We start from the raw sequence: 14,105 nt of genomic DNA on the forward strand, positions 1-14,105 counted from the left end.
AACATCCTCCAGCATGACCGGTTTGGCGGTGGGTCAGTCATGGTGTGGAGTGGCATTTCTTTGGGGGGCCGCACAGCCCTCCATGTGCTCGCCAGAGGTAGCCTGACTGCCATTAGGTACCGAGATGAGATCCTCAGACCCCTTGTGAGACCATATGCTGGTGCGGTTGGCCCTGGGTTCCTCCTAATGCAAGACAATGCTAGACCTCATGTGGCTGGAGTGTGTCAGCAGTTCCTGCAAGAGGAAGGCATTGATGCTATGGACTGGCCCGCCCGTTCCCCAGACCTGAATCCAATTGAGCACATCTGGGACATCATGTCTCACTCCATCCACCAACGCCACGTTGCACCACAGACTGTCCGGGAGTTGGTGGATGCTTTAGTCCAGGTCTGGGAGAAGATCCCTCAGGAGACCATCCGCCACCTCATCAGGAGCATGCCCAGGCGTTGTAGGGAGGTCATACAGGCATGTGGAAGCCACACACTACTGAGCCTCATTTTTGACTTGTTTTAAGGACATTACATCAAAGTTGGATCAGCCTGTAGTGTGGTTTTCCACTTTAGTTTTGAGGTTGACTCCAAATCCAGACCTCCATGGGTTGATAAATTAGATTTCCATTGATAATTTTTGTGTGATTTTGTTGTCAGCACATTCAACTATGTAAAGAAAAAAGTATTTAATAAGATTATTTCATTCATTCAGATCTAGGATGTGTTATTTTAGTGTTCCCTTTATTTTTTTGAGCAGTGTATATATATGTGTGTATGTATATATAAACGGCAACATTCACGCATGACAGATACACATGCAAGGTATATACGAGATAAATGTAAGTCACAAAAATCTATTTCATAACAAATGCCCACATGAGCTTAGGCCTTTTCATGTACCTGTTTGCTGAACTATTTGCTGTGTTTGTTTTACTGGTGCAGCAGATGTGTTTGAAATCTGGGTAGTTCAGTAGGGAGAATACGTTTTGAAACTGAGTGAAATTCATAGGTACTACCAGTTCCTGAACTTTTCCAAAATCAGAACGCTGATGTTTGCTTTTCCATTGCAACTAGTTTTGCTACGGTGCGCCCTATTGAACACCACCAAGTTCTGTTCTCTATCCTTACTCTGACACTGAGTGTGTCCTCTCTCTCTCTCCCTTCCTCTCTCTCTCTCCAACAGGACGTGTTTGAGATGCGCTTCGCCAAGATGCCAGACGAGCCCGAGGAGACGTTGGTTTCGGCTCCTGGCCCCGCGCTGCTCCAGTCCTCCGCCCCCATCATCAAGTCCCAGCCGCCACCCATCCTAGTTCCAGCCTCTTCCATCCTAGGTCCAGCCTCCTCGGTCAAACACCCCGCTTCCTCCTCGGACAGCTCCAGTGATTCGTCATCGGAGTCGGAATCCTCCACCAACGACTTGGAGGAGGAGAGAGCCCAGAGACTGGCCGAGCTACAGGAACAGGTGAGGAAAGACAGAAGGAAATATAATATTTTGGGAGATATTGTTTTTATTTACTTTTTATTTATCCTTTCTGAGTATTAGATTTATTTTACAAGTGAGATCTGAGTATTATATAAAAAAAGAACAAGGCAACAGCAAAACAACAACATTGAATGCAAATAGGATGGGATTTCTTCCCCTGATTTGAGGGATTCCAGCTTCTCTGATGACATCTCTATTCATCATACATTATTGTAATGAACAATAACCCCCTCATAACTATCATCTTCCTGATATTTCTATGTTGGCACTAATGGCATCAATTTGTGATACATTTGATGGATAAATAAAGTTGTTTCAAATCGAATTGAATCCTTGAGGGTGGATGAGGGGTACTGTGTCATTTCTGACCCCATGGGATATTTGGTGACTTCCAGTCAATGCCTATCCATTGTGTTTGACCGTTTTAATTTCCTTTCTGTCTGTTTCAGCTCAAAGCTGTCCACGAGCAGCTGGCGGCCCTCTCGCAGCCACAGGCCAGCAAACCAAAGAGGAAAGAGAAGGAGAAGAAGAAAGACAAGCACAAAAGGAAAGGAGCGGTGGAGGAGATCCCGGAGCCGGCCATCCAGTTCCCCAAGAAGTCCAAGAACAACAGCAGCAGCAGCAACAACAAGGAGCTGCTGCCCAAGAAGACCAAGAAACCCAGGTAGCAACAATAATAGCCTTTTCACACTACTGAGCCAAGCTGAGAAGAGGGGTATGCTACAAGGCAGGACCAAGGAGTAAGCCAGCTAACTTGCCTAAATATTTTGATATACGTTTTTTGTTATTTTGTTGATGAGCTGGAAATGGGCATGGTCGAATTAATAAAAAACCCCGAAAACAAATATTTAAATGTAGCTTTTTAAATTAACCTGAAAATCAAGAGTTATGTCTGGTTGCTTATTAAAGTTAACTGGCTAACTCATTGATCCTGCTTTGTAGTATACCCCTCTGTACTGCACTGGACTGGTTCTCCAACGCACGGTACAATACACAGCTATGGGTATTTCTGTCTTAGGTGTGGTATTAGTACAGAAGTCAGGACCTGTGACATTTACAAGGGGACACAGAATTTGCTGAGCGCATGGATTGTATTGACACATTATAAACATTGCTGACTTCAAAGCACTGATTGTCTTTGTCAAATTACTTCACGAAGCTGTTTTGTTGTTAATCCTCTAAGCCATTTATAAGCTTCTAATGTCTAAATTCCACAGCAAGTGTGTAAACATGATTTGTGTAAACATGATTTGTGTTCTCCCTCTGCCTTGGGCTCTCTCTGCATTTCCCATAGATGTTATGTTACTGTGGCTACATTCCAATGTCCATATACTAGCATACTACTTAGATACTTCGTTCTAAGTGGTATGCTTGTATGGACATTGGAATAGAGACAAAGGTTGAAGTAGTATTCCAGTTGAAATAGTACTGATGGTTTATATGTTCTGCTCTGATCTTGGCAGTAAGAAGGAGGGAGGTGCGGTGAAGAACAACCGCTCTGCAGCCGTGGGCCCTCAGGCAGCGCTGCAGCCCCCAGCTCTGCAGCCCGTGTCGGGCTTGGGGGAGGGCCTGGAGGAGGACCCGGCTGCAGCCGGAGCCCCCGGGGAGAAGGGTAAACCCATGTCGTACGAGGAGAAGAGGCAGCTGAGTCTGGACATCAACAAGCTGCCCGGTGACAAGCTGGGTCGTGTGGTCCACATCATCCAGTCCAGAGAGCCCTCGCTGAAGAACTCCAACCCCGACGAGATCGAGATCGACTTTGAGACGCTCAAGCCGTCCACGCTGAGGGAGCTGGAGAGATACGTGTCGTCGTGCCTCCGCAAGAACAAGAAGAAGGTTCCTGGTGAGTCTCATCATGAATGTCTTTGCCTCCCCCTATGGACCAAACAGAAACTCCCTGAGCACCTACAAATAATTTGTCATTTAATAATGTTGCATAATTAATTCAAATCAATCCCAAAATGACAGTTACAAAACATGAATAACAAGAAGAGGTATTGATAAGGACTTTTCCACAGCTTTCCTCTAGCTCCTAGATCACTCTTTTAAAAAATCGGTTTGCCAAGCGGTTTCCTTTAAAACTGTCTGAGCAATGCAGTGTGTTATGTTGACCTAACATGTTCGGGGAAGATAGTTTGTCTTGAGAAGATGTCGAGTCACGTGCTGCCCTCTCCTATAGTGGCAGAGAAGACCATGGAGGCCATGACGGCCGCCAAGACCAAGGCCAGCTCCTCCTCTGACTCGGACAGCAGCGACTCCAGCTCCTCAGACAGTGATGAGGAGAAGGGTAGGGACACGCCCTTCTTATTTCACTCCTCAAATGTTGTTTTAAGCCTATAATATCTTCTTTGGTTTGAAGCATTGAGGTATTTCGCATGTGCCTCATTATTTACCTCATGCATATATCATGGTCAATACTTGAATATTTGACAATCTCACATTGTGGCTGTGGTCAACAGATTTTTCTAACGTATTCAGAATTGATAGAAGAAAGCTTCATTTAATAGTCAGGATCTCCTTCTCTCTCCCTTCTCTTGTCAGGAATAGCTCCTAAACAGAAGAAAGGCCACGGGGCCAACGAAGGGAAGAAGACCCATCTCCACCACGCCTTGTCTGGAGCTGGTCCCCTCCCCCAGGGCCACCCTCACCCCCAGGCTCACCCTCACCCCCAGGCTCACCCTCACCCCCAGGCTCACCCTCACCCCCAGGCTCACCCTCACCCCCAGGCCCACCCTCACCCCCAGGCTCCTGTCCTGCAGCCCAGCATCCACCTGAAGCACCAACAGCACCATAACCCCTCCCCCGCCACCTACATTGCCCCTCCTCCCCCGGTAAGATTGATTGAATTTATTAGATAATTAAAAGTAGTAGCCTGCTCTAGCCGGAGACAACATATTTGACATTTTAGTCATTTAGATAGCTAGGTGAGACAACCACATATCACAGTCGTAGGTACATTTTCCCTCAGCAAAGCAATAGACAATATACAAAACATATATAGCAAGCATTTCGCTACACCCGCAATAACATCTGCTAAATATGTGTATGCGACCAATAACATTTGATTTGATACGGATGGGGACTGTACAGCGGGACTATACAGCTGATTCAAAAAGCATTTGTTCACATCACAGATCAGGAATCACTGAAAAGTGCAGCAGTGAAGTTCAGTGTATGATTGTGCGTGTGTGTAATGTCTAGGTAACGGTCACGGCGTTGGAGTCCTCCCAGCTGCTGGAGAACACGTTTGATTCGCTGCCCCACTTCGGCCAGCAGCCCCTCATGCACCTGTCCCAGCACCACCACTCCTCGTCGCCCGCCGTGCCCCCCCACCTCAACGCTCACTCCGCAGCGGGGCCCGTGTCCCCAGAGACGCACCCCTTTCTCAACCAGCACCCCATCCTCCCCAACCCTAACCCAGGTAAATCCAGACCTCTTCAAGCCACACCTGCCTGAGGTCAGATAGTCTTTTGTATTTTTTTTCTAATACTTGAGCTGTGGTTGATTTGAGCTTGCCTGGCGTAATGGGACCAATGGAATAGTCCATAATGTGCCAACCCCACCCATCTGGTGTACTGGGCAGCCTCGATCGAACGCAAGCAAAGTATTTGAAAGAAAACAAACACTATTTGAACCCAGTTCTGCAATAAGTCTGTCTCGCGTTATCCTAAACGTTTATTCTAAGCATTTATTGACCTACAATTAGATTAACTAGGCAGTCCTTTTACTTTTTTTCAATGTGATGTTTCCATCCTGACTCTGCTAACCACATTTTCTCATTGTTTCCCTTCCTCTTCTTCACCTGTAGCTTTGCACAACGCCTTGCCCCAGCAGCCGTCTCGACCCAGCCACAGGGCAGCAGCTCTACCTCCCAAACCCCTCCAGCAGCAGCAACCAGCGCCCCAGCCCCAGCCAACCCTACAACAACAACAACAACAACAGCAGCTCCAGCCACAAGCCCCTCCACCCCAGCATCACCTCCCGCCCCACATCCTCCACCCCGCCCCCCCTCAGTCCCTGCAGCAGCGGCCCCTGTCCCCCCCCACCCTCACCCCTCAGGGCCTGCTGTCCTCCCAGCCCCCTCAGATGCTCCTGGAGGACGATGAGGAGGTGATTCCGCCCTTACCCCTCAGCCAGGTGCATCTCTACCTGCAGCAGCTCCAGCAGGGACAGAGCCAGGGACGACCTGGCCAACAACCACACAATCCCCAGCAGATCATGCAGTCTCTCCAGGTTCGCCAACAACAGAACCAGGCTCCCCTCCTGCAGTCTGTACAGGTCTGTATTGTGTATATGTTGAGTGTGTAATATATTTATTTTAGGGCTGTCCCCGACAAAAAAAATATTGATCGACCGAGATTCGTCCTGTTCTTTCGACCAATCAATTGGTCGGCATGTTTAAACTTATTTTTCCATATATAGGCAGACACACCCTATGTGTTTGAATAAAATAACTACATATGCACTGAGCTTGTCTGATGCACACTGTTTGATTTACACAAATAACAAAAGAAAGAGCCTGATGATCACACTGTGTTTAAAAAAGACAGTGAGTGCCTGTGTGACTGGCGCACGTTGTCTCGCTCTCCTCCCTACTGCAGCAAAAGACAGCACAGCAAGTGTTTATTGCGCTGTCCGTGCTGAAGCTGCAACATACTTTCAGCCATTTAGTTTCTTACTTGTTTCTGACTGAAAAGTTATGTTACCGAAATTCCTAATTTGTTTAGGAAAAACATTCCCTATTCCCTCAACCCTTGCTCTCTTTACGCAAAACATGTAAGCATCGCATGCATGTGACCAATAGGGCCTGATCTGTAGCCTATCATAATCACATCAATAAATTGGTTATAACAAACTACGAACACAGTAATGTCGACAACCAAATGGATGCGGAGGACGTGAAAAAGAAACTCAAAACGGGCAAATGTTTACTGGTTGCTCAGGAGGGAAAGGGGAAGTCAGATCTGTTGAAGACATTTGACTTAGTTGTGGAAACTACTGGAGATCAAGAAATAGGAGGGTATAGGAGCAAGCGTTGTGAGTATTATGTGTGCCAAACAGTTGCTGTTAGATTACAATATTATTTTTTCTGACCATTTGGAAAAGTGTAAACAACACTAAAGTGTACCAGAGAGTGTTCTAATGAAATAAAAAGATAAAGCCTTTATTACAGCAGACTAAAAACAGTTGCATGCATTCGTGAATTGCGATGTATTTATTGTTTAGGCTAATTATTCAAAGCTCCCTTTGTTATTTCATTTTAAAACTAAAATGCTTGATTGCATTTCAAAGCATGAATGTCTTGTATGCTGTCTGATGGCATGAACGAATAAACTATTGATTGATACAGTAGACTAAATATTGAAATATAGGCCTAAGTAAGTTACGGTATTAAGACTATAAACAGGACACACTCTTAGGCCTACAGCTCGATGGTGGTTATACAAGGCTACTCTATAAAGCCTACTAATGATAACGACATTATTTATTATTATAATGATGATCATAATAATAATTGTAATAACAATAAGAAGGAGACCAAAAAGGAGGGTATAGGAGCGATAGCTGTGTGCATATTATGTGTGACAAACGGGTGCTGTTAGATTACAATATTATTTTCCTGCCTGTTTGGAACAGCGTAAACAACACTAAATAATAAGTAACACCAGTCTGTTCTAACAAAATAATTTTATAAAGATTAAAAACAGACAACTCTGAAGTTGCTTTATCCAACATTTTGCTGTTGCATGAGGCTTTGTGCTCATGGAATCAGTAGGCTATTAAACAAACACTCAAACAGGCAACAGAAGCAAGATCTGTCTTATTTCTGTAGATATAAATGGATGATTTATAAAGCCAGGCACGTTTAACAGCTAGGTCCAAAAGGCTTCTTAACAGCTTCTACCCCCAAGCCATAAGGCTCCTGAACATCTAATCAAATGGCTACCCAGAATATTTGCATTGTCCTTCCCCAACCCCCTCTTTTTACGCTGCTGCTACTCTCTGTTTATTATCTATGCATAGTCATGTTAATAACTCTACCTACATGTACATATTACCTCGACTAACCTGTGCCCCTGTACATTGACTCTGTACCGGTACCCCCTGTGTATATAGCCTCGCTACTGTTACTTTACTGCTGCTCTTTAATTATTTGTTGTTTTTATCAATATTTTACTTAACACATATTTTTCTTAAAACTGCATTTTTGGTTAAGGGCTTGGAATTAAGCATTTCAATGTAAGGTCTACACCTGTTGTATTCGGCGCATGTGACAAATACAATTTGATTTGATTATAGACCTAATTAAGTTGGGGTTTGCTATCTCCACAATTTTCTTAGACAATTAGGCTAAGCCCTATTCGCACGGGACTAGTATTACTAGACAACATTGGTTACGTAATTATTATTCCAGAATGCCCGTTATTCCAGAGGATGATTCGGACGGTGTTCGTTTTTTCCAAACTGCCCCCTGTAATCCTTTATTTTTTATAAATTGACAGTTATGACGGAAGCCTGGAGGTTTTTTTTCTAGGCGTCAAGTCCAGGCGATAACAGGGCTACACTGATAACTCGAGCTTGGTTCCCAACTTTCTGTCGCCATAATATTTCAATTGAGGAATGTGATCATAACCATTAGGATATTTTAGCAATCCGCAGTAGACGTCCTAATTGCCCCCCAGCCTTCAGATGTGAGCTAAACAGTGCACTTGAGATGCGTTTTAAGGCTATGGATGCGAAAGTGAACTTAACATTTCCAAACGTTTAGGTCAGTTGTATGCTGCTTTGCAATCTATTAACAGCAAGGATCACATTTAAATAGGCGCAATATTTTTTACTGATGAATTTGGCAATATTCTATTCATTTGCACAAAACATATGAACAAAAGCATTCACTGTGAAAGTTGATACATGTAGGCCCTTCATATATAGGCTATTTGCAGCACTTCGTTCAATTTATTGAATCAGTTATTGTTTTCTTGCTCCAACCGTGAGCAACACCTGTCAAACTCAAACATTTCTCTCAAAACACAGGGATGTCGATTCGCAGGGACTAGTATTATCAGAGGACCTTGGCATTTGCCAAAAAACAGTAGGTTATTCTGGCTGGAATTGTTTAAAAAATATATTAAAACATACAATCTACCTGCAGTGAAGCCGCTCAACATTTTCAGTCATCTAACCGGCTCCGTCCAGAACGACCTACAGGAGCAACCAGGGTCAAGCGCCCCGCCCAAGGGCACGTCGACAGATTGCCCACCAAGTCAAAACGGGCACCCGAACCAGCGACCCACCGGCCCAAGCTCCCAACCGCCAGGCCACCAATCATCCAAGATCCTCCCACAGTTCCCAGAGAGCTGCCCCTCAACCATCCGAGACCCCTCCCCCCTCCCAAAAAAACAAACACAACAAAAACCTCTCCCTCCTGGCTGGCATGGTTACTCTCCTGCCATTTACAAATTACTGACATTTGGACGGGACTAAAATTACTGATGTGGTGTTTTGTGCTTGTGCACATAATTACATTACCTGACCACCCCCAGTAAAATAAGTCCCGTCTGAATAGGGCTTAAGGCAAGGGTTGTTTCCTCGTCTCTGCATTGTTCTCAATCCCAATATGCTGGTTAATTTTGCTATTATGTACATGGCAACATAGGGAAAGGCGCCAATTCTACGGTATACTATCCAACGCGGGAGAAAGCGTATTTGTTATAAAATAATATTAGATTTAGATTGCACCTTTATTTTTACATAATATAACCATATACAATTTCAGTATCACATGTCTTAGAGTGAGGGACTGCGCCATCCCCGTGGTTGCCGCAATGGATTAGTCCACTGAGACAGGCGCGACTCAGACGGGTGTCTTGTGCACCATGAAAAATAATAATAATTGCAACTGCTCGACTAAACAGAATCTGTCGACCAACAGCTTATCGACCGAACAATCGACCAGTCGACTAAATGGGGTCAGCCCTAGTTTATTTGGATCCCCATTTAGCTTTTGCAGAAGCAACAGCTACTCTTCTTTGGGTCCACATAATGTATATATAATATTTGTGTTGTTTATGTTGAGTGTGTAATGTACATTGTTTATTTCTTATACAGAATCACTGTGTGTCTTAGTAAAATTTGCCCTATGGGACATTAAAGTGATCCTATCCTCCTATCCTAGGTGCAGCCCTCCCAGCCCTCTCTTCAGCCGCCCCAGCTCTTAGTCCAGCCCCCCCAGCCCCAGTCCAAACCCACCCCCCCCTCGCGCCACCCCCAGCAGATCCTACCCCCGCACCAGGTAGCCCGCCACCTGCAGCAGCATGCCCAAATGGGTTTCCCGTCCCAGGGGCCGGTGGTGCAGCAGACGGGTCAGTCAGACAGGCAGGCCGCTGCAGCGCAACACAAGGGGTCCATGCAGTCCTCCACCAAAGCACAGCACATCATCCAACAACAGCAACATCCCTCCCCTCGACAGATCAAGGCTGATCCATACAACAGTGGTGAGACTCAAGTGTTGATTTGGTTGATTTAAATTGGTAGATTGATTGGAAGACTAGTGTTCACACCCCTATCCATAACAGTCAGTCAGTGGTTGGTGATCCAGATCGTCTTTTCTTCAATCTCAACACCTGGAGAAGTGTGTAGTGTCTCAGGAACCACATTATTGTAACATAGCAATCTATACAGTGTGACTGCAAAAGAGACAACCTGGAACGCCACGTCGTGAGTTTCAGTATGTTAGGACACTGTGCTGTAGGATTTGAATCAGACTAAATGGTGATTCTAATCATTCCCTCTCTCTGTTCTGCCTACAGGGCACCTAAGGGAGAATCCCTCCCCCATCATGATGCATTCCCCCCACCTCCCCCAGTATCCCCCTATAACGCACCAGTCTCCAACACACAACCTGCAGCCCAAGAAAGTGAGTAGCGTCTCTATTTCTGTCAGTCTGCATCTGTTTTGCAAACGTGGATTCAAATAATATTCGTTTTCTCTCAAAACTATATGGATTGTTTGAGCTTGCCTGGAACAATGGAGTTAATTGACTAGCCTTAACAAAAAGTGCGCCCCAGGCAGGCTCAATCAAAAGCTAAAGGTATTTAAACGAAAACAAATACAATTTGAATCCCTGGTTGTGCCGTGTGAAGTTCGATAGAGCCTCTGTGTGTGTGTGAGGAATGTACGTGTTAACCTTTTAAGCCACAACCCTGAGTCTGTTTTTCAATGGGTGTATATTATTCATCGAAACGACCGTTGAACAGCAGAACATCTTCCAGAATGTGCCTTTAACCCTGTCCGGCTGTGTGCTGTGTGTTGAAGGAGCAGCGTGCACCCCCGGCCCTGGTAGGTTTGAAAGAAGAGAAGCTGCCTCGCTCTCCAGTGATGGGAAGAGGAGGCGAGCCCTTCAGCTCAGCCATGAGACAAGACCCTCACAAACACCCAGACAGCCACAGCAAGCCCTCTCTACCCGGCCACGTACAGCAGAGTGAGTACACTGGTATTTGTGTGTTTTTAACTATTCTTGTGGGTACCAGAAGTCCTCACAAGGATAGTAAAACAAGAGAAATTCAGAGAAGTTGTGATTTTTTGCCGGTCCCCACAAGTCTTTTTTTAATGTTAGGGTTATGGTTAGGTTAAGGGTTAGGGTTAGATTTAGGGTTAGGGAAAATAGGATTTTGGATGGGAATCAATTCATTCGTCCTCACAAGGATAGCAATACAAAACTGTGTGTGTTAGGGCTGGGCAGTATACTGTATAGTCAATGCAGCAGATGCAACAAGATGTCAATGACAATGAAGCTGCTTTCTACTTTGCATCTTTATATAAATCCACAAGGGTTCTATAATTACACTGTTAGTTTGTCTTTTACTGTCTGCAAACAGCTAGTTTGTCTTTTCTTAGCAAGTTGTGGCTAAAATAGTGTTAGCCGCTAATGCTAATCGCTAGTCAGCTGGCTAGCTAATAAATGTATTGCGTCAGAACAGATGTAGCTAGCTAATACAACCTGATTTCAGTGTTAGTGTAGGCCTATATCAGTGTGTTTGTGCATCAGTGTCTTCTAAATCAGAAAGGAATAGGCGAAGCATGAATATGTTAGCTACATGAAGTAAGAGAAAACGTAAAATGTAGCCAAAGGTTATAGGGTCCCCTGGGAAACACTGACCAACACTTTGGTTTCTACTCTGTCACAATAACTCCTTGGCATTTTCATTCGTTGTCATGTCAAACACTGTATTCAAAGTGCCCACTATTATATTCTAACTATAGAATTAGAATAATCATTTATATTTCCATGATTCCAACAGTTCAAAGTGTTTTGCTCTAAATCGCAAGTCAATATTTGGTTAAAAACAAGGCCTAGATTTATTGCCCATATCGTGCAGCCCTGCGTGGCAGTTTGGAAATGATCTCAAATGAGGAAATGCAGAAATTGATGAATATGCCCCCCCCCCAAAAAAAATTTTTGTTGAAGTTTGATTGAACAGTATAAAACAATCAGAATGGAGAAAGACCCATTAAAAACACTAAGAATATGTGTTGCCACCCGAGGGTCATGCACTACTCATAAAGCAAATGTAGAACTTTTATTATTCAAAAACATAAAATACTGTCAATTAATTTTTTATACTGTGATATGATCTTTTGGCCCCAGCTCTAGTGTGTTTTATTTCTGGGTGTACTATTTATGGGGGTGTACTATGCGTGTGTGTGTGTGTGTGTGTACTGTGTGTGGAAGAACAATATTGGGGAATAGTGCTCAGATGCAGACAAACACGTTCCATAAGAATAAACGTGATTGTGTGTGGTGTTATGTGTACAACAAATGAGCAAATGCGTGCTATCTTTTTGACATGCTCTGTATTCCTTGTATGCGTTTCCGTGCATCAGATGTGAAGACGATGGACAGCTCTCGGCCGGTCATCCGTTCCTCAGAGCCCAGCGGTCCTCCCTCCTCCTCCCTGCCAGACAAGGACAAGTTCAAACAGGAGCCCAAAACGCCCGTCGCCCCCAAAAAGGTACAGGTGGTTGAAAGACAGGGCAGCACGTTGCCATACACACACACCTTATTATAAACATATGGGACGGCAGGTAGACTAGCAGTTAAGAGTGTTGGACCAGTAACCGAAAGGTCAAATCCCAGAGCCGACTAGGTGAAAAATCTGTTGACATGCCCTTGAGCAAGGCACTTAACCCTAATTGCTCATGTAAGTCGCTCAACAGTTTCCCGTGTGTATCAAAGAATGGTCCACCACCCAAAGGACATCCAGCCAACTTGACACAACTGTGGAAAGCATTGGAGTGAACATGGGCCAGCATCCCCGTGGAATGCTTTCGACACCTTGTAGAGTCCATGCCCCGGCGAATTGAGGCTGTTCTGAGGGCGGGGGGGGGTTGCAACTCAATATTAGGAAGGTGTGTTCCTAATGTTTGGTATACTCGTATATTATCTCTAATTATGAGAATACCATCAGACCCAAACTATTGAAATGAGTGGCTATGTGATGAGTCAACCCGTTGTTCAGTCATGATCAAATACTAACGTATCTGCTCTTCCTCATGTCTGTCTGTCTGTCTCCATCCGTTTATCTTTCCATCTATCCGTCGGTCAGGATGTGAAACTGAAGAACATGGGCTCGTGGGCCAGCCTGGCCCAGAAGTCCACGTCGGCGCCCTTGTCTGCAGTGAAGTCGTCTAGCGACAGCTTCGAGCAGTTCCGCCGGGCCGCCCGGGAGAAAGAGGAGAGGGAGAAGGCTCTTAAGGCCCAGGCTGAGCAGGCTGAGAGGGACAAACTGCGCCGGGAGCAGGAGAAACTACGGTGAGGGTTACAGTTGGGTTGTCTTCAAAAACACATTTTCAACCCTGCATTAAATGTTTCTTTGTGTATTTCAACATCGATGTTTGACAATAAATGTTCTGTGTGTGTGAGTGAAGAAAATGTGTCAAATTAAGTTTCACTTTGCTGTTATATGAGTCTTGCGGGTCTGGGATTGTCGAGGGAAAGAACATACCACGTTAGCTACCAAGCCTTTGCGAAACACATTCCTTTTCTGTCTCTCTCCCTCTCTCTGTCTGAATGAACATCATTTGTCAAATTGAAGCACTTTGCTGTTCTATGAGTAAGTCTTGGTCGTCAAGAGAACGTTGTCTACAATGCCATTGGGAAACTCACTCCTCTCTCTCTCAGGGGTCGTGACAGGGATGATGAGGATATCCTTGAGCCTCAGCAGCAGCAGTCGAGGAGGGTTCATGAGGAGCCTCGAAGCAGACGGCTGGAGCAGCAGCAGCAACACATCCAGACCCCCCAGGCCCAGCAGCAACCCCAGGCACCAGCCCCCCAGGCCCAGCCCGCTGCCCTCCCCCAGCCCCCACAGGCCCCCACACCGCCCCAGCCCTCAGCCCAGGACCAGCAGAGGGAGCTAGCGCGACGCCGCGAGCAGGAGAGGAGGAGGAGAGAGGCGGTGAGACTAGTTTCCCACATAGTTGGAAGGTCTGGGAATTCCCAGGGTCCTCACGATACGATGTTATCGCGGTACTTATTATTGCGATTCCATGGTCCAAACATATTGCTCACCATATGTCTGATGCAGATACATGAGTCATTAAAAAAAGTTTTGATCATTCATGGGAATAAGTGC

At 45.3% G+C, this 14,105-nt stretch overlaps 1 protein-coding gene across 1 annotated transcript in view; it reads left to right on the plus strand.

Annotated features, from left to right (window-relative positions):
* The window catches only part of LOC311137927 (bromodomain-containing protein 4-like), a 37,798-nt gene that overhangs the window by 19,611 nt on the left and 4,082 nt on the right, over positions 1–14,105 (plus strand). Inside the window, exons 8-20 of the mRNA XM_084172543.1 lie at positions 1,174–1,452; positions 1,923–2,137; positions 2,937–3,316; positions 3,653–3,760; positions 4,015–4,304; positions 4,675–4,894; positions 5,282–5,751; positions 9,650–9,968; positions 10,284–10,390; positions 10,789–10,954; positions 12,358–12,485; positions 13,080–13,285; positions 13,655–13,928. Of these exons, the coding sequence (XP_084028669.1) occupies positions 1,174–1,452; positions 1,923–2,137; positions 2,937–3,316; positions 3,653–3,760; positions 4,015–4,304; positions 4,675–4,894; positions 5,282–5,751; positions 9,650–9,968; positions 10,284–10,390; positions 10,789–10,954; positions 12,358–12,485; positions 13,080–13,285; positions 13,655–13,928 (3,162 nt within the window). The remainder of the gene's footprint in view (positions 1–1,173; positions 1,453–1,922; positions 2,138–2,936; positions 3,317–3,652; positions 3,761–4,014; positions 4,305–4,674; positions 4,895–5,281; positions 5,752–9,649; positions 9,969–10,283; positions 10,391–10,788; positions 10,955–12,357; positions 12,486–13,079; positions 13,286–13,654; positions 13,929–14,105) is intronic.

This window comes from Coregonus lavaretus, assembly GCF_964263955.1.
Source record: "Coregonus lavaretus genome assembly, chromosome: 2".
Classification (NCBI taxonomy): Eukaryota; Metazoa; Chordata; class Actinopteri; order Salmoniformes; family Salmonidae; genus Coregonus; species Coregonus lavaretus.